This window comes from Natrix helvetica (assembly GCF_964273705.1).
Source record: "Natrix helvetica genome assembly, chromosome: 3".
In the NCBI taxonomy this organism is placed as follows: Eukaryota; Metazoa; Chordata; class Lepidosauria; order Squamata; family Natricidae; genus Natrix; species Natrix helvetica.
In genome coordinates this window covers 98,835,198-98,855,150 of record NC_138549.1, presented here as the reverse complement: position 1 = coordinate 98,855,150, position 19,953 = coordinate 98,835,198, and the positions used below count along the sequence as shown (strand labels likewise).

The window sequence follows — 19,953 nt, the reverse complement described above, 5'->3', positions numbered from 1 at the left end:
AGAGGTAGATGGATGAGCTCCACTACAGAAAAATATTTGAGAAGTAAGTGAAGCTGATGACGCGTTACTTTACAGTTTAGTAGAATTCAACAAATCTAATTCTATTATCCTGTCAAGTTCCACCAAAAAAGATCTTGAGAGTATTTTTCTAATTAAAAATAAATAAAAAAGATCCTACCAACAGTAAAATACATCTATAGGATTTACTGTATCTGTGCTGGTGAAAATCCTTTGTTTTCTCCAGATTTTAGGGAGGAAATAATATACACAATAATTAATTAATTTTCCATAAAGTTATATTCACCAATGCACCTTTTTAAAAAGAGAATCAATCATTTGCTAATAATGAAAGGTTTTTTTTTTAATTTAACTTTTCAAGGTTAGATACAAACAAATTTATTCATGGTATGGGAAAAGATGTTTTCTAACTTACAGAATTCAATTGAGATTTTTCTGGAACATTTAAAAGCCAACAACCACTTTTTATCCTGTCCATTAAGTACCCACTTTGGTCTAATAAATGTAGCTTGGCATTTATGCTTTGAGGAGTTCAAGCACAAGAAGAAATATTCTGCCAGGTTTGTGAACTTACTGATATTTAAGGAAGAAAGTAAGTTGTGAGCTGTCACTTGACTTAAAGGCAGGTTGTGCATGAAGGTGTAAGGATAGGCACATACACAGATATGAATAATGCCAGGTCTTGTTTATAATATTACTTCCATGGAATAATTTATTAGGTGAAATTTTATATTATCTTAAAAATTCAATTTTACATATTGCTGAGAATCAGAATAATCCACCATAGGTGGTTATGATACAAGCAACTTAAGTAAAGGTAAAGGTTCCCCTCACACATATGTGCTAGTGGTTCCCACCTATAGGGGGTGGTGCTCATCTCCATTTCAAAGCTGAAGAGCCAGCGCTGTCCGAAGACCTCCGTGATCATGTGGCTGGCATGACTAAACGCTGAAGGTGCACAGAACGCTGTTACCTTACCACCAAAGGTGGTCCCTATTTTTCTACTTGCATTTTTACATGCTTTTGAACTGCTAGGTTGGCAGAAGCTGGGACAAGTAATGGGAGCTCACTTTATTACGCAGCGCTAAGGATTCAAACCACTGAACTGCCAACCTTTCTGATCGACAAGCTCAGTGTCTTAGCCACTGAGCCACCACGACCCATACAAGCAACTTACTCACCATCTAAGTTTTACACAGAGAAGTAAAATCTGAACTCACCTATTGCATTATTGAATCACAGAGTAGGGGGTGTTGTAGGCTGTTTACTCCAATCTGTTATCAAATTCTCAATAGATACTATCCAGATTCTTTTGAAGATACTGGCCTTCAAGATAATTGGCCCATTGGAGAATTGTTCTTATTAAAATGCTTATCCTAATGTTTCCTTCAACAATCCAGATTTTCCAACTTTTTCTTTTCTTCTTTCCCATCCACAGGTCAACTGTCCCGCCTCCATTCTGTGCATCTTCTTGTACACTCATTCCAATTTGTTTACATTTTTAATGAACAATATTCACAATTAGATACAGAATTTAAATTATGCCTGCTGTCATTTTTCCTAATGCAAAATTATTTCCTTGTGCCTTGCAAAGGATTATTCTATTAATACAGATTAAAATTTCATTCCCCCTTTTAGTAGCTGCTGTTTATTCCTAACTCAGTCTGTCTATGCTCCAAAACTAACCCCGTTGAATTCAATAGGTCTTAATTCCAGGAAACTGTAAGTTTGCTACTTACGCATCTCAACACCAAGAACACATTTGTCATAATCGTTTGCCAAAATTATTCAGCTGTCAGAAATATGAAATGGGGCTACTGTACTTCTCTTCTTCCAAGCAAAGGATGGTACAGCCTTTCCTACAGGTTGCAGCTCGTGATTCATGCTTTCCTCTCCGTTTTGATAGCCCGTCCCTACTCCTCCTTGCCTGACCTCTTCACATGGCTGAACGGTCTGCAAGCTCACAATTCTTTGATTTGCTCTACGCTGTCATGTGTGCAGTGGTACATCAATCTCTTTCATAAAGCAAGCTTGTTGTACAAGAAATTTGATAAGTGTTTCCAGGCTGTAGGATGATTCTGGAGGGAAAACACAAAGATGCTTTCTTCAAATTGGATGTCTCTTCCAATTTCCAATTCTTGCAAAGGTATCAAATGTTCAGTAAGTGATATACATTGTATGTTGTGTGATATATATTGGTGGAGGGGGTGCATTTGCCCTATCCTTCAAATGGTGATGCCTCAAACCAAAGAGCAGTACTGAAAGGTGTTCTCCGAAATGTGCACAGGTAAACTTTAGAAAAGCAAAGCAGGGCTGGCTTCCCCAGGGGGAAAACACTACAAGCTGGCTAACCCTCTTGCTCCTTCAAATCTAGGAGTCACGGCCCCTGGCTCCATTCTCAGGAGAATAATCTGGGGACGGTCACGTCATTATGCTTCTGCCTACGAGTTGGAGCCCAGGAGCCTTGCCAGAAAGCTACAACATTTAGAAAGGCAGGATTTTCTGGGGTTTTGCAACAACCCTCCCATTCCTTCAAGCCAACCGAGGCCCTTGCCTATAGCTTTGCAAGGGCAGGAGGCAGGGAAGTATGTTTCTCAGCAGATGCTTTTTTATGTTGAGCCTTAAAAATGTTGCATGAAGGTTTTTAATGAACCATGAGAAGCCAGTAACCACTGAATGACAGTAGGCTCAGAGCACCAAGTAGTAGTTTAGCAGCAGGAGACAGGTTTCCAGCAGGCCCACTTCAGGGGATGCCGCTTGCACATTGAACAAGTCAGACTCCAAATGAGGCAGCCCTTCCAAGCAGATATAAATAAAAGATGCGATGTTCCTATGGGAACTCTTTGGCATATAGGATTACCTATTCCCCAGCTAGAGTTTCTTTTCAGTTATATTTCACCTACACTTCAGGATGTGCTTTGACAACACCAGAGACCGAGTTTGTATTTTTCTAACTATACCTACACCGTGGCTTTTTTTTATTTCCCCTTTTTAATACTAGTTTCATTATACATTATCCCTAAAAGGATTAAAAAATATATAAATTACCAAAAAAAAGGGATAAAAAGAAAAAATGGAAAATTCAGAAAAAGAAAAAAAAATAGAAAAATAAGAAAGAAAGAAGACATAAGAATATAGAAAAGAAAAAGAAAATGAATATATAAAGAAATGATTCCTCCCTTCATCACAAGTATAAACTAAATTTTGTAACTTATAACCCTCTCTTAAAATAAAACAAATGATCTGTTCTCCCCGTCTCTTATCTATAAATAAATCCTCAAAGCCATACAGTCCTGTTCAACAGAGGTTCATTAAGGGGTAACATAGATAACAAATCTGTTTTATCCTTGATCAAATAAATCTTTATATTCCTTAATGTTTATGGAGATTCTCAGTCATCCAGGTCATGGTTGTCCCAAAGGTGCTTTTTCAAAAGGCAACTGGACATTCTGGTTTTTCTTTGAAGATGTTTCACTTCTCATCAAGAAGCTTCTTCAGCTTTGTATTCCTTCCCTTTACTTTTAACAATCTTGATCTTTGATCCATTCAAATAATGCCCTAGAACTTGATTTCTCGCTATGTTGTCTTTGTCTCTTCTCATAGAATTTTTCCAAGCTTTAACAAGTCTGTTTTGTAAGTCCAGTGTAGGAAAGTTATCCAGGTCACTCTTTTGTTTTGTTATTTGCATTAGGGGGCTGAGGGGGCTCACGTGGTAAAACGCTGAGCCTGCACGCTGCTGGGGCTGGCAGCTTGGCGGCTTGATTCCTGTGAGTGAATAAACCGCTGGGGGACAAGAAAGAAGCCTCCCCTGATTGCCTACTGACATTCAGGCATCCCACGGATAAGATAACACTGCCCCAAAAAAATCCTTTCACAGAGGCAGGCAGCCGCTTCGGTGATCCCTGGCTAACACACACCATACCCTTAAAAAAAAAACTATTGCGTTATGAAATCATAGAGTAGGAATGGGGGAACTGTAGATTGTTTCCCCCAATCTGTTATCAGATTCTCAATAGAGAATCAAAACATCAGCTGGTTTCATTTGTACATCCAGTGTAGCCTTATGATTTTCTGTCTATAAACATGGACATAGGTGCAGTGATTCTCAACCTGTGGCTGGTGGACCCCTGGGGGCTGCGATGTCATCACAGAGGGTCCACTTGAAGAAATGTTGTGATTTAAAACTTGAGTTAAGTCTTGATGGTCCATGGCCACAAAAGGTATTTAAGGAGGGGTCTGTAGTGAAGAAAAGGTTGAGAACCACTGGATTAGAGGATCTGGAGACACATAGGCTCAACATAAGGGGGAAAAACACAGAGAAGACAGGCAGTTTTCTATCTTTGATGTAAGGATAAGCTATACATTATGCATAACCCATATCAGAAAGGACTTTCTAATCTGTTTATTGTCTTGGGAAGCTGTGTTCCCTGATTTCTAACAAAGCTCTTTCACATCACCTGTGATCTATTCCTTTTTGAAGCAGCAAATGGGAATTTCATTTTGGTGCTCCCACACACAAATCCCCATTTCTCATCTCTGAATTCTGAGACTACCTGATCATCTAGGGTAGAGGTGGAGAACTATTACCCCTTTATGGCTTGCGGACTTCAACTCCCAGAATTCCTAAACTGGCTGGCTTAGGAATTCTGGGAGTTGAAGTCCACAAGTGATAAAAGGGCCATAGTTCCCCCATCCCTGATCTAAGGAATGAACATACTTCCTAACTGTTTTGCAAACTTTGGCTGAATAACAATGATAATAAAGTTGCATAAATTTGATATAAAGTGAAGGTGATCTGTCATTTTCATTCCCAGTGAATGGGAAAAAATGAGTAGACTTTTAATGCTTGAGAGTAAAAAGAGAGTAAACAGCTTGCAGAACCAGGTTTAGCCTTGAGACCATTAATGAATTCCCCAAGATATGTGTCTCAGCATCTTTTCCACACAGATATGCAGGTGTCAACTTTTTCCCCCACGTGTTTTGAGTTTGGGCCAGTTATTTCAATGTTAAAAACAGTTTACCACTGAGCAAGTAATTTTTTACTTTGCACAGCATGTAAAACAATATACACGAAAAGATAACTGGAATGTTCTAGTCTGTTGTGTTTTCCAAACACAATACAAAGAGGAACAACTTCATGAGTTGCAGAAGAGAATTGGTGATATAATAGCAGACGTTTTTAAGATAAATGTTCATGCAGTGGTTGGGATTCTATTATATATTACTTCACATTAATTCATATCTTGAATGTTCACATACTATTTGTGCTAAGTATAGTTGCAGCACTAACAAGTTTTTAAAATGTCTAAGCGTATGTTTAGTTTCCTTCTTCACTTAAATAATCCTGAATTTGACTGTGTCTATAACTTTGTCCACTCTATTTGCCAGAGAAATTGGATGAATGGTTTCTTTGGATTTTTAAAACAGAAGAAAAACTTCTGTGTTCTCCCTTATTGGCAACATGCGTGCATGCATACATACATGCATACACATCAATGGAAATTTGGGTAAAGTATTTTTGGGGTGAGGGTGTTAATTAAAAATGAGAAAGCAGAGAGCTACAGACTGGTGGAGAGATGGAAGTACATTGAAAGTCACAAGTATTTTTTTTTACCTCTTGGCATTCCATAACTACCTAAAGACCTGAACATCAGCTATGATGACTTCATCAACATCTTTTAAAGTTCTGTTCTTTGAAATAATTTTGAGCAACTTCTTTTTCATACAGATGTTTGAAAAATATTTTAGGAAAATGTCATTTTGGCCCATCTTATAAATTTCAAGACTTACTGTCTCATTTGGACATCCTTTTGGAGGCTGCCAGTTTGGGAAACGCTGATCTACGGTGACTTTCTGATGGTCTTCTTTTCTATGAGCTACTACATAAGTCTTCAGATACTGTAGAACAGGGGTGTCAAACTGGCAGCCCTCAGGCCAGATGCGTCACATGCAAGCCACGCCCACGCCACTCCGTGAAGGGAAAAATCTTCACAATACGTCACATGACAACAATGTGACACTGTGAGTTTGACACCCCTGTGTAGGAGGAGGAAAAGCAAAGCCAGAGGGTGGACTAAAAAGAAGATTCAGTTTAGAATCCTTACATAATCAAAATGGAACTAAGTCCAGCCCCCCACTTTGATTGACACTGATTCTGATCTAACTCTAACCAGATACTGATCTTTAGTTGAGAAGATTCCTGTGCATAGGCTTTTAGCAATAAATCAGTTCACATGTGGACTGGCCTTTTATGCCTGATAGTTGGTGAGGCGTTTTTTTGTTTTCCAAATGTGCAATTATTAGTTATTTGGATTTCTTTGGTTACTTTATGACATGACAGAGAGAAGAAACATTATAAATATTATATATGTGATTAATTTCTTTTTAATTAAATAAATGTCATATGACTTTTAATATGTTTTCTGGAGAAATAATTATTTTAAAAGCCCCATCTCCAATATTCTTAGAGAAGCTACATCTGTCCTTCTTTATGTTATCCATCCATCATGATATGAAATTTTTTTATAGCAGTTGTAATTTGTAACGCATTTCATAGGAAAACGTGTTTGAAAGGCAATAATCAGCATCTAGTAATATGCCTCTGTAGATTTTTTTCCAGTATGATTGACAATAAAATTTGATAACTTTTAAATGAAGATTGCAAGTCTTAAAAGAAATATTTTTATAAAGCTATTTCAGTTATTGAGGCTTTGCTATGAAGGGTTTCATTGGTTTTGATTAAAAAGATTGGTAACTAATTGCATGGTTTTATGGCTTCTCTTATTGGAAACTAAGGCACCATTTTAATAGTGCGGAAAAATAAGTTAAATGGGTGAGAAGTAACGTAAGAAAACCTGAAGAGAGGGTTTACTTGATAAAGGAGAAATGCTCAGCTTCCAGAATCTGGAGATGACAAATTCTGTTCAGATGTTTACCAACTGGAATCCACCTTTGGTAAATAAAGTAGAAACACCAAGGCAGTGATTATTTTCTTTCATACTTGTTTTTTCCCCACTTCTGAAATATGAATTGGCTCTTGTTACAGAATGCTCTGACAATATCAGCAGGACCCCAAATCAATACATTCCAATTTATTTATTTAGTCTAATTAAATGGAATACATCCAGAAGTCTCATTTCAAAAGAAGCTAGCATCACCTTCTTGGTTCTGAACTCATTCCAGTCTTCCACCTTCTGTTACTGAACATGTTCTGAACAAATTATTTGTATTTCCGTCAGTAACAATCCTAGTAAATTAACCAACACCTTGATGAAGTTGCATCTCTCTGAGAACATACTTGCCCTCTTAAGGCTGAAATATCTGACAGAGAGCAATCACATTGGGATTATGATTTGTTTGTGGTGTATTTTAGAAATGTTAAGATGCAAGCTTATTTACTTGTCCAAATATGTGTGCATTGTATGTTTGATTAGCAGTTTTGGTTACCATCTTTACCTATCAGATGATGTTAGCCATCTGATGGTAATGAGATGTCTGCAAAACAACAACCAAGCTTAGAGAACACCAAAGTGTACTCCAGAATACCATACCATAGATCAGGGGTGTCAAACTCAATTTCACTGAGGCCCGCATCAGAGCTGTGTTTGACATCGAGGGGCTGGGATGGTTGTGGCCAGGGTGGACATGGCCATCTTGACATCACTCATGTCAGGGAGTGCTTGTGGCAGCCTGAGTGGTCTACCAGCAAAAATGGGCTCCCGAGCTTCATTTTTGGCTGGGACAGCCTCCTGCAATCCTCTGTCAGTGAAGGCAGAAGCACTGCAGGCCAGTCCTTCACTGTTTCAGGGTGCACCCATGGGCCAGATCTAAGCACCCTATGGACCGGATCTGCCCCACATGCCTTGAGTTAGACCCCCCTGCCATAGATGAACTGATACATCTGTAAACTGAGTAACTAACTTGGGCCATGGATTTGAACCATTTTTTTAATTGAAAAGTTTTAGTAGAATTTACAGATATTTCCCCTTCCCCTTCCCTCCCTCCCTCCACCCCAACCCTGCCACCCCTCCAACCCTCCCTCCCCCCAACTTCCCAGAGCAAAATACAGGGTATAAACATTTAACAATCATACACTAACATAAGCTAACTAACTATAACATCTTACCTCCCTCTTGTACTTTAACTCCCCTTTTATTAAGCTAAGTTTGTATAAACTATAACATTCCTTATTCATTCATAAGCTAATTGAAGTTCCTTAGTCCAATGTTTATTTGAATATAGTCAATCCATCTTCTCCATTCCAACTTGTGTTTCTCCTCTTTCCAATATGCTGAAATTTTAGCCGTCTCTGCTAAATTAACTACTTTAACGTCCAATCTTGAATAGTAAGCAATTCTTCCTTCTTCCAGCGATCTTGTTGCCATTATCAAATTCAGAATCAAATTAGTCTCTATAATTGTACAGTCTGCAATTATACCTAGCAAAAACAACTGAAGAGTGAACTTTATCCTCTTTTTGAGAATATTTTAAATAATCCACCATATTTTTATCCAAAATGCTTTAGCTTCTTTACAAATCCACCATACATAATAATACATAGCATCAACACAATCACATTTCCAACATTTAAATTATAAATTGGGATACACACAAGCTAACTTTTTAAGATCTAAAGACCGTCTATAAAACATCTTATAAAAACTCTCTATCAAGTTTTAATATTGCATACATTTTTCATTTCTTACCCAAATATTTTCCCATATTCCCATCATTATTAGACAAAATTTTCAATACCTTTCTACCATTCTTCCATATTTGCATCTTTTTTTTCTTTTTTTAAAAATCTTGGTATCATTTAAAGAAACTTAAACAAGACTTTCATTTTACTACTATTATCCTTCCCAGCAAAAACTATTGTTAAGTTCTCCCATTTATCCATCACTATCTATATTTTGTGCCATAATGGTCATAATTATATTTATGTAATCTCCCATTTAAAATTGTAATATAGAGTCCTAAATGGATAACCTTTTTTACTATCTCACATCCTGTTATTTTTCTGATTCTTCTTTTGGATTTATCCTGGGGATGGTGGATATCCAGCCTTTAGTACATTACTGTAAAAATATTTTGCCTTCCAAACTGAATTAAGACGATATCTTTCTTCTAAATAATTCACGGCCAATCCGGCTGGGGCCTCCCATCTATACTGTATCTGGCGATTTCTAAGTTCATCAACTAGGAATGCATAATCCTTTCTGGATCTCAATATTTTAAAAGGAATTTCCTTCAGTACTGCCACCTCCTGTCCTGCCACCTGTAGTTTGCTTTCGTAAGTCGCTTGTAATATTCCATTCCTTGTTTTCCTGGTAACAAAGTAGATTACAATATCTCTTGGTAGTTGTCTCTGTCTGGCAATCCATGAATTAACATGATAATTTTTTTCAATCTACCAATCATATTCTGCTTTTGGTTCACCAATTAACTAAGCGAAAGCTTCTGCAAAGATTTCTTTCAAATTTTCTTGGTTATTTTCTTTCAGGCCTCTTATTCTCAAAGCAAATTCCATTGCTCTGTATTGTATCATTGTAACTTCTGCCTCTGATTTTTCAATTTTAATTTGAATCTCATCAACTTTATTCTCCAAATTCACATTAGACTGAGTTATTTCTTCCAACCTGTCGTCCAATGATGTTACAAAAGCAAACAAACCCTTAAACACATCCACTATATCCTCTCTTATTTGTTGATTACGGGTTTGAATTAAGTCCTTAATTTCAGACATTTCATCAGACACATCTTTAAGGGCAGATGTAATTTTTTCTTGCAGAAACGAGGCTTGTGCCTTTAAAGTGCCTTGGAGAGCTTCAAATGTCACTGTTTGTGTATCTGCTAAAGATAATAAAGACTGCAATTTAGGTGGCTGGGCCGGGTGACTTCCAGCACTCTTAGAGGCATTTATTTTGATTTGTTTTGAAGGCATTTCCAAATATTCAAATCACACTTTCCAACAACCAAATTATTGAGTCCAAAAAGTCCACTTAATCCCCAAACTTGTTAAATCTTATAGCTCATTAGTAAACCAAAACTGTTTTCTTTAATCTTGAGCTCTTGAGTCTTTTAACGACGTTAACAAACACTTTAAAAATACTTTCTTTTTAAGTTTCACTTTGATCACACCCTTTGACCTGCAGACGCCATCTTTGTTACCCTTTGTTCTCCTCAATCTTCACAGAAGGAAGCGATGCTGCGTCGGAGTTAAAGTTTATACTTGCAATTATAATTGCTCCTGTCTTTGCTCTGCCTGCTTCTTATTCAATTGTAGATTAAAACATTGATTGCAGGGGTGGTCATGGCGTTTTGTTTCTGCTACAGCAGAAGCATCCCAAGATGTGGAGCCTTGTTGGGCTGCTGGGGGGCTCTCACCCCTCGAGCCCCAGAATTGCTCCTGGGGGTCTATGGGGAGCTCTACCCTTGCCCGACTGCTCTCCTCCCCCTCTTTTCCCAAGGGGAGAGTTTTCAAGCCGCTTGACAGCTGATTTACGCTGTTCTAGCAGCTTAAATGCAATCACGAGGCTGGTGTTCCCAAAGGAACGTCCTTCAATGCCTACGGTGCCACCGGAAGTCAGATTTGAACCATTTTTGTAAAGCAACATCTTTTCTTCTCTTTTGATAAACATTCTAACCTGACGGCTCCAAATAATGTTACCAAATAATATCTCTCCACCAAGAAATAGTCTTCTCTGAAAGTGGGGGAAAGTGTGTTGGTAGAGTCTGAGGTAATGTCAACTCTGAAAGCTATTTTAAATAATATTAGTGATTCTGAGTTTTGCATTTGACCTTGACACTCATTAGACTCTGTTGCCTGGGCACACTTTAGTAACTACACATTAGTTTTAATTTAGGTAAATGTGAAGTCGGATTAGTGACATAGACAAAGTATGGCTACACTAATAGCAAGAAAGAATAAATGGATTGAATTAAGTAAATAAATGAACAAACCATTTCAATTCAGTGGAGACCTGGCAACACTAATGACACGAATTCATTCTTCTACTACCCACAGAGTAGAGATGCAGGACATGCAATATACGGATGGGCTTCAACTGATGAGTCATATTCCATTGCAAGCATATTTGGTTTTAGAATAATAAAGATTGATATTGAAACAGTGTGGCTAATCTGGACAATGGTGCTATTAAGAAGAATTACTTGTTTCAGAATAGTCTTTGCTTTGAAATGGTTGAATATTTATTAGCAAATATTATTAACTGGTTTTAATATTATGCTAGTTTCATGTATTATTTGCATATTCAAGTATTAAAAGTAATGTAACCTATATTTCATTCTAAAATACCAGATGGTAAACACAGAAAAACATATAAGTTCAAATATGTTCAATATAATACACTTTAAAAAGCATCTCTCTTGCAATGCAGCAAATACTTTTTAACACTCCCAAGAACATTTACCAAAAGTTTTCAAGTATTTCCACAGGATCCACAAAATTCTTTCAAAGCAACAAGTTTGGGCTTGGCATTCGAGTCTAATTAAATATAGTCTGACGGTAAACAATTATTAATCCTTTATTTCTCAGCATTGGCATTATTATCAGAAAAGCCAGATCTGGGTGGATGGACAGATAGATAAACAATATGTAAGAGACAAATTGTATAGAGACAAATGGATGGAAATATTAATACTCAAGGCAACACAAATTGAATTGCAAAGCAGTCTGTTTTGATGAAACTTAAATAGAGCTAGTTATTAAGCAGAGATCTATTGTTAAGCTACCTTTTATATATATTCATTTAAATGGAAAGCAGGCACATTTTAGGAAGAAGAAAAAGAACAATATGAGTCTTACAAAAAATAGCCTGTAAAGGTTCCTATAGATAGCTAATGTTTATTTATTATTAAGTCACTTGTGTTTTAATGGGATTTATTTCCCTAAAGGTATCTTTAGAATAAACATTTAAGTTATTTATCCAATAGTGTGAAGCCAGCCATTGAAGTTACGAAATTCTTACCTGCCATCAGTTTGAAATTACTGTGATCAAAATCACCCTGGATGATGCATTGCTGGAAATAATCTTGAACTTGTTCTTTCAGCCACAACTTCACTAAAGGTTCTTTGAAGACACCGTTCTTTGAAATTACTTCAAATAATCCCTGACTTTGACATAGCACAGATGTGCTCTACAAATTACCTGGCTATTAATGGGCAGTTGGGCAGCTTCTTTTTTCATTCAGGGGGAATACTTGATAATGATAGTTGCCCATCAACTAAGAGCAGCTGGCCAAGGCTGGCTCTATCTGATGACTTCCAAGAATAAAGGAATGTGTTTATGGTGAATAATATTGGGATTTGCTTCAAAAGGGTAATGCTCTGTTTAGCAAAGAAATTAGCATGCACAAACCTGATAGTACAGATGTAAATAAAATATTTATAGTGTGCTGGACCTATCACCTCAGATTGCTAATAACACTGAAAGTAGTCCAGGCATTGGAGCAAAGCTCAAGGTCAGAAACAAGCTATTCCAGAAATGTTTCCCCTCCTCCTCCTTCCACTATTACAGTGCAGCTCTTGCATTGTAAAAGGCATCCCCATATTTTGAATGAGAATAGTTTGTTCATAAATCATACTGGTTTTGAAGCAAGCTCTAAATGGTACTCTTCTTCACCATTTCACTTTTCTACAATTTACAGCACTGGTCAGCAGTCTTCTCCAGGCCTTTCTTTGGAAGAGATGAGAAGAAATTTTCAATGCTCACCTATTGACCAAAATGGTAAGATACGAGTCCTCTTCAATAATAATAAACTGTATTAATGGACTGATGGTGTTTTCTTTGGAATGAAATTGATCCTCTAAACTTAAAGCACCCAGAAATAAGAAATCAGCAATTGTGGTAATAGGAGATAACAATAGCCAAGTACTTAGACTTATATCCCGCTTCACAGTGCTTTACGGCCTTCTCTAAGTGGTTTACAGAGTTAGCATTAAAGTGGTATTCAGCATGTTCTGACCAGAACCGGGAGCGGAAATTTTGAGTAGTTCAGAGAACTGGTAAATACCACCTCTGAGTGGCTCCACCCCCATCTATTCTCTGCTTCCCGAGTCCCAGCTGATTGGGAGGGAATGGGGATTTTGCAGTAACCTTCCCCTGGAGTGGGGAGGGAATAGCGATTTTACAATATCCTTTCCCTGCCACACCCATCAACCCTGCCCACCAAGCCATGCCACTCTCACCAAGCCACGTCCACAGAACTGGTAGTAAAAAGTTTTGAATCCCACCACTGGTCAGCATATGGTCCCCAAGAATCTCGGTCTTCATTTTACCAACCTTGGATACAAGGCTGATCAACCTTGAGCCAGTGGGGATCAAACTCCTGGCAGTCAGCTGAATTAACCTGCAATACTGCATTCTAACCACTGCGCCACCACGGCTCAATTGCTGCTCTTTGAGCTGTGCTTAGCTTTAATTAAAGTTAAACTAAATACAGGTAATCCTCTTTTTGTGCCTAAATTGGTTTCTATGAAACAATTGGTAAATGACATTGTTTCTAGATGAACCCTGTAACAGAGAGGGGAGGGGGGCTGCAAAGACCACTGCCATCCAATTCAACTAACGTTCTTTCCTACAATGTCCTGTGTCGCATCTGGTTTTTTTTTTTTCTCCTTTTTGCGGACCAGAGAGATTCCTTTAATAAGTGATCTCCTCCTGACCTGCTTTTTTTTCTCTGCAGTGCAGTACTTATCTTAAAAGTACTAACTGCAAGCTCAGCTCTGTGACCTTAATTACTTGATTAGAACTTTAGCTGTTGCCTGCAACTCAACAGACCTTGATTGGTTTCAACTGAAGACTTTTGTTATGCTAAATAAAGTTACTTTTCCACCAGCCAAAATTGTGAATGATCATTGTCTGAGGCAATCGCTAAAGAAGTAGGCCTGTCCACTTTGAGGTTGCCTTGCATTACTTATGTCCAGGACTTACCAGAGCCTTGACACAGTACTGCTAGTTGTCTTAGGCACCATCTAACAAGCTCCAAAGTAAGGCAATATTCTCATGAATTAAACTAATGGGTTTTCGGGTATTAAGGCTAGGCAAGAAAGAAATATAGCACTTTAATATTCATTATTACATATTCTCAAATTCTCCTTGAATATGGAGCTTATGGCAGACTTACTTGATGGTCTTTGCATGCTGGGCCCATATAAAAAAAAGACACTCCCACCAGTACTTTAGATAAAGGAGCCAGAAGAAATGGAGTGGCCTGTCTCAGCACTTCATTTGGATGCAGTGAGAGAAATCGTTTACTTTGTCAAATCAGCAAGAATTGGGATCTTGCCTTTTGCAATTAGAGAGGAGGGGTTTTCTGGTGTTGTTATTTGGCTTCAGGGGTGAAATTCAGCAGGTTCTGACAGGTTCTGGGGAACCAGTAGCGGAAATTTTGAGTAGTTCGGAGAACCGGCAAATACTACCTTTGGCTGGCCCCAGAGTGGGGTGGGAATGGAGATTTTGCAGTATCCTTCCTCCAGGAGTGGGGAGGGAGTGGGGATTTTGCAGTATTCTTCCCCTGCCATGCCCACCAAGCCACGCCCATAGAATCAGTAGTTTAAAAAATTGAATTTCACCACTGCTGGGCTTCCTCCACCCCACCCCACCCATCACACACAGAATCTTGTTTATGTTATAAGTAGTCTTCACCCATGATGGTCTTATTTCAGAGATTTGGTGACTGGGCTAAACTGTCATATATTGCACAAAAGGAATAATTGAAGCGATGACATTTAACCCATGGCCCAGATGATAAATACTCTAATAAGCAAACAGGTACTTATAGTATAAGCTATTGTAACAGTAAGAATCCAAGATTAAGGACATAATTATTTCTGGCAGACAGCTTATTGTTGACCAGTCGAATCTTCCATTCAGAGTCAAGATATGGATATGTAAAAATCAAACAGAAGTGTGAGACTTCTGTGTTAACGTTTCCCACTTTCCTATCGGCCATCATCTTAAAAGGCTAGCGTGATTGTGAATACGAATGGCATCCCGTCTGCCTGTCAGATCCCACCTCTGTCATTTTCCTGAAAAGAAATGACTTTGAATGGGGTGACTTCGGGTCGTGAAAGATGTGGCCGAAGCATATCTTTATATTTGGCAGCAAATCTGTGCATTTCTGCTACCAGGGAAGCCCTCTGTGCTTGCTTTCTGTATACAGAGGCTTGATGAAGCTGGGAAGAAGAGAGACGAGGTGCTTTAGCAAGTCTGAGCAGCATTTGCGATGAGCACCTGAGCTTCTTCTCTTTTTTTTTCCACAGGTTATGTGTCGGATCCCATGAGTACGCTGCGATTTCCTTCCTGCAGCAACAGTGGCAGCTTTGAAGACAGTGGCTGACAGCAGGAACCATCTACCTGCAGCGAGGCTCTCCACCAATTGGCAGCAACAATTCTTCCTCTGTCGCCACGGTTCCCAGGCATTATACATTACAGCAAAGAGCCTTATGCCGGCTTGTTTATTTACTGTTAGCTAATGCTTCCCCCATAAATTACTCCTTCACCATTTTTTCCCCTCCTATTCCAGTAATTTAAAGAAAGTGAGGAAACATAAATCAGCGAAGTTGCAGAATTTAGGAGAGGGGCTGTTCACCCAGGAACATACTGTATTCGTGGTGCCAGTAAAAGTAATTAGTGGGCCTGATATATATTTTCTCTAGCAAGCATGAAGAAAGGAGGGGAAAATAATTGTTACACTGTGGGAAATCGCAATCTTAGGACTCCCCATGGTGGAAAAATTTCACTTCCTTTCTTTCATGGTAGTAAAGAAATGTATGGCTCCATGTTTCCTGTAGAATTGCTCATTTTCCTTTTCACCTATGCATCCTTTGATCTCATCCTTCACCTGAGGGGGCTCCGCAGTATCTCTTCCAAAGCTGTGGATCAGTGTTTCTCAACCTCAACAAATTTAAGAGTGTGGCTTCAACTCCCAAAATTCTGGGAATTGGAGTCCAGAAGTCTTAAAAGTTGTCGAGATTGAGAAACGCTGCTGTCAGCCATCACCTGCCCTTCTAATTTACATTACCTGCCCTTCTTTATATCTTCCCTGGGTCTCCTTTGCGTAATCTATGTTGAAGCACCTAATAAATCAGCCAGAAGTTCTTTTTTAAAAAAAAGCTAATTTGTTACCAACACTTTGAATTAAACTGCAATGTAATGCGGTTTAACGTGGCACCGTTCAAAATTGTTAACTGATTAATATCAGATGTCCAGGCTTATTTTCCTTTGCTCTGTTCAAAGTGAATAATTCATTTATTTTAATGTTCTCTTGAATAATTACTAGTGTTAATGAACTTGTAGGGGGATGCAATTCAGAGAACCGGATCTTTATCGCTTTTCTTGAGTGTTGTCCAAACATTTGCTTCCAAGGCTGCAGTAAGATGTAGTCAGATTTGAAATCAGTTTCTTCTACCATCAACAAGCTAGTCAGTTCCTAAAGCTGCCCACGTGTAGGACCTTAATGTAGTTCAGAAGACAATAAGCAAAGCTTTTGATACCATTTGGGAATTTTATCCTCCTTCTCAGAAGCAGACCTACACATTTTAGAAGCTGATCGATTTCTGTAAATTTTGTAGCTGACATTAGACTGGCCTCTCACATGAAAAAAAGAAGATATGAAGAGGAAAATATGTAAAGCAACCAGAAATACATTCTGATGAAAAACGTCTACCTGTGTATGTGTATATTTGGGTGTGGGAATGGATGTTACCTTATTAGTGAAAAAGGCAGCCATGATGAAATGAAATGACCCATGTTATCAAGATTACGATTTTTTTTTTAAAAAAGCTATATGTTGTTCTCATTTAGTGACCACAATTGGGAAGTGCAACTTGGTTGTAAAGCAAAGCAATCATGAAGTGAAACCATGACTATGCCTATGATCTTACTTCAGCTTTCCTTTGCTTTGCAGGCCTGCAAAGGTCTTGTAAATGCAAGAACTGATCACAATTCATCACCGTAGTAACTCTGAACGATCATTCAAGAAGGCAGTTGGTAAACGAAGATTCCCTGTGTTTATGTATTTTGATCAAATGCAAACTGCCTTCACCCACAAAGGAGCAATCAGGTTTGAGCATCCCAACAGGTAATTTTGTGGCCGAAGATTTTGCAATACAGAATGAAATGAGGATGACTGTGCATGTAGACCTCTTTAGAATACAGTGGCACAAAAGCCTAAAAGCCTGGCAGCTCAGGGCTCTCCAGCTGACACAAATACTGCTCCACAGTGTCACCTAGTGCTCCTAGGGGGAAAACCATGTTCGGAAATATTTTTGCTGTTCTGGGTGCCACGCTTATACATATGCGTGCAAGCACAGATGTGACAGGACTAGGACCAGGGACTGTTGGCTTTGCAAATAAACAAGCTAAACATAAAAGGCACTTTTGTTTCCTCCAGGTTTTATGTGCTGTGGAGACAGATATAGATCTAAATGTTTGGATTCAGAAATCAAACAATTCATATTATTGTTTTATAAGCAAGACAAACTGCAGGCCAGCAGTTAAATTCATGAGCTTTAGCAAAGGTTTAAGTGTCTCAGAATCCAGAGGTTAATGCAATGCAAAGTATTAAAATGCTTTCATAGTCAACCTTGAAAAATATTCTAAGCTGGGAATTCTGCCCCATCATCCACTCAGCGGACAGTTTACATGCTCCGTTGATGGGTTACACTGCAATGAAAAGTATAATGAACATCATGAAACCCTCAAGATGAAAGCTTACTGTAACAACAATATATGTTGTGAGTCATAAACCACTTGGCCAGATGTGCAGCATCTTGTACTGAGAATGATCCAAAACAGAGCATTCAGTACAGTGAATGTTATTATGTTCATATGACCAAAGCCTTCAAAACAGTAGATGCAAGCCAACAAGGCCACAAATCAGTGCCAAAAGATATTCCTCACCCCTTCATGAGCTAAATAATGGCTTAGAGGTGAAGTGTAATAATATGAATTAAAGGTAAAGGTTCCCCTTGCACACATGTGCTAGTCATTCCTGACTCTAGGGGGCAGTGCTCATTTCCGTTTCAAAGCTGAAGAGCCAGCGCTGCCTGCCGACGCCTCCGTGGTCATGTGGCTGGCATGACTAAATGTCGAAGGTGCACGAAACGCTGTTATCTTCCCACCAAAGTATTCCCTATTTTTCTACTTGCATTTTTTACATGCTTTCGAACTGCTAGGTTAGCAGAAGCGGGGACAAGTGACAGGTGCTCACTTCGTTACATGCTAGGGATTCGAACCGCCAAACTGCAAACCTTTCTGATCGACAAACCCAGCGTCTTAGCCACTGAGCCACCACGTCTCTTAATATAATATGGATTGCATCACACCTAAGTCAATGATGAGACAGTGTCAATGACACCACCAGAAGTTATCTGTGGACTCCTTGTATTAATATAGTTACCTCAGATAACCAGAAAAGTAGAAAGATTTCCTACCTTTGTTAAACAGAATATGAATGTAAGATTGTGTTATGTCATAGGACTGTTTGGCTGAAAATGACAATGGATGCCAATCTGTAACCTTTATTCCACCCTTTTCTTCCCCCTACACTTTATTCTTAAATTATACCCAGTGCATATAAAGAAGCAAACTGAGATCTGCAAAAATGTGTGTCATAATCAAATCCTTCTGCTGTTTTGCTGTAGCAGACTAATCTAACTACTACTCCAGAAACTATATTTTGTGGAGAGGAAAAAAAAACTCTTTTTTAAAAAAAATGTGGATTTTTTAAAATTATTATTGCAGGTTCATCCTTCTCGTATTCTCCCTTTCTCCAAGCTTTTTTTTTGCCTGTTGAGCATCACTGAGCACAAGAAGTACAATTAAGACACCCCTACATGCGCAGAAAGCTGAACGTGAACTCTGATCTTTCCTATTTCGCTATAATGAGCAAATTCTTCAGAGGGGAGCAAAGGAGCAACCACGAATTCATTGACAGCTTGCAGGTCGGGGAGAAACATCTGAGTTGCCAAAATAATGGTGAGGAAGAAACATCAGTGGAAAACAAAGTGAGGGGTGTATAGGGAGTGATGGCAAGTCTCTAGAGTAGGGGTGAGAAATCTGATCTTATATTTCACAGAGGGAAAACAAGGAGAGTCCATCAAAATAAGAGCGTTTTCTGCATACATTTTAAGCAGAGAAGGTCTGACCAAAGGTGACAAGGGTGGATTGAGGCTGACTGGACCAGCATTTAAATCTGATTTTGACATTAGCTATGAGAAACTGTTCTCCAGGGTAGTCAGGGCACTTAGTTGACATTGTTCTGCCTTCAAACACCTGCTCCCTTCTCATCTCAACTGTCTACAACAGCCTACATAGGCCACCTAATGGTAGAATCCGCTACTGATCAGATTTGGTGCAGCAAATCAGTATGTGAATGCAACATACCAGTGAAATGGGGCTAACAGAGCATCAGAGCCAGTGCCCTACAAGCATCTCCATCAAGAGGTGTCATTGCTGGAAGAAATGCACCAGAAGAAAAAGGCTCATTTCCTTATTAAAGGGGAAAATAAAGACCTTATTAAAGTCCTTTTCTCTTTTCTGTTTATATATATATGTTACGGTGAAAGACCGAAATTGGTGAATGTCAACATTCACCGGTGAATGTCGACATTCACCAGATACGCTTGGTGAATGTCCGAAAATACCCTTATCCTCTCGACACCCTTCTATTCGCGGAGTTTTTTTAAAAAAACCTGCGATCCTGCGATCGACAAAAAAAAAAAACTCCGCGAATAGAAGACGCTTAAAAGGAAGCGAGGAGCTGAGGTATTAGGGTAAGGGGAGTAGGGTAAGGGTGTATGTCCGAAAATACCCTTATCCTCTCGACACCCTTACCCTAATCCCCTTACCCTAATACCTCGGCAGATATGCTTCCTTTTAAGCGTCTTCTATTCGCGGAGTGTTTTTT

General features: G+C 38.7%; 1 protein-coding gene across 1 annotated transcript in view; it reads left to right on the top strand.

Annotated features, from left to right (window-relative positions):
- Window positions 1-16,735, top strand: part of LOC309389177 (serine/threonine-protein kinase TNNI3K) — a 239,013-nt gene extending 222,278 nt beyond the window's left edge. The window contains exons 24-25 of the mRNA XM_081947217.1: window positions 12,688-12,767; window positions 15,305-16,735. Of these exons, the coding sequence (XP_081803343.1) occupies window positions 12,688-12,767; window positions 15,305-15,381 (157 nt within the window). The 3' untranslated portion in view covers window positions 15,382-16,735. The remainder of the gene's footprint in view (window positions 1-12,687; window positions 12,768-15,304) is intronic.
- The last annotated feature ends 3,218 nt before the right edge of the window (window positions 16,736-19,953 follow it).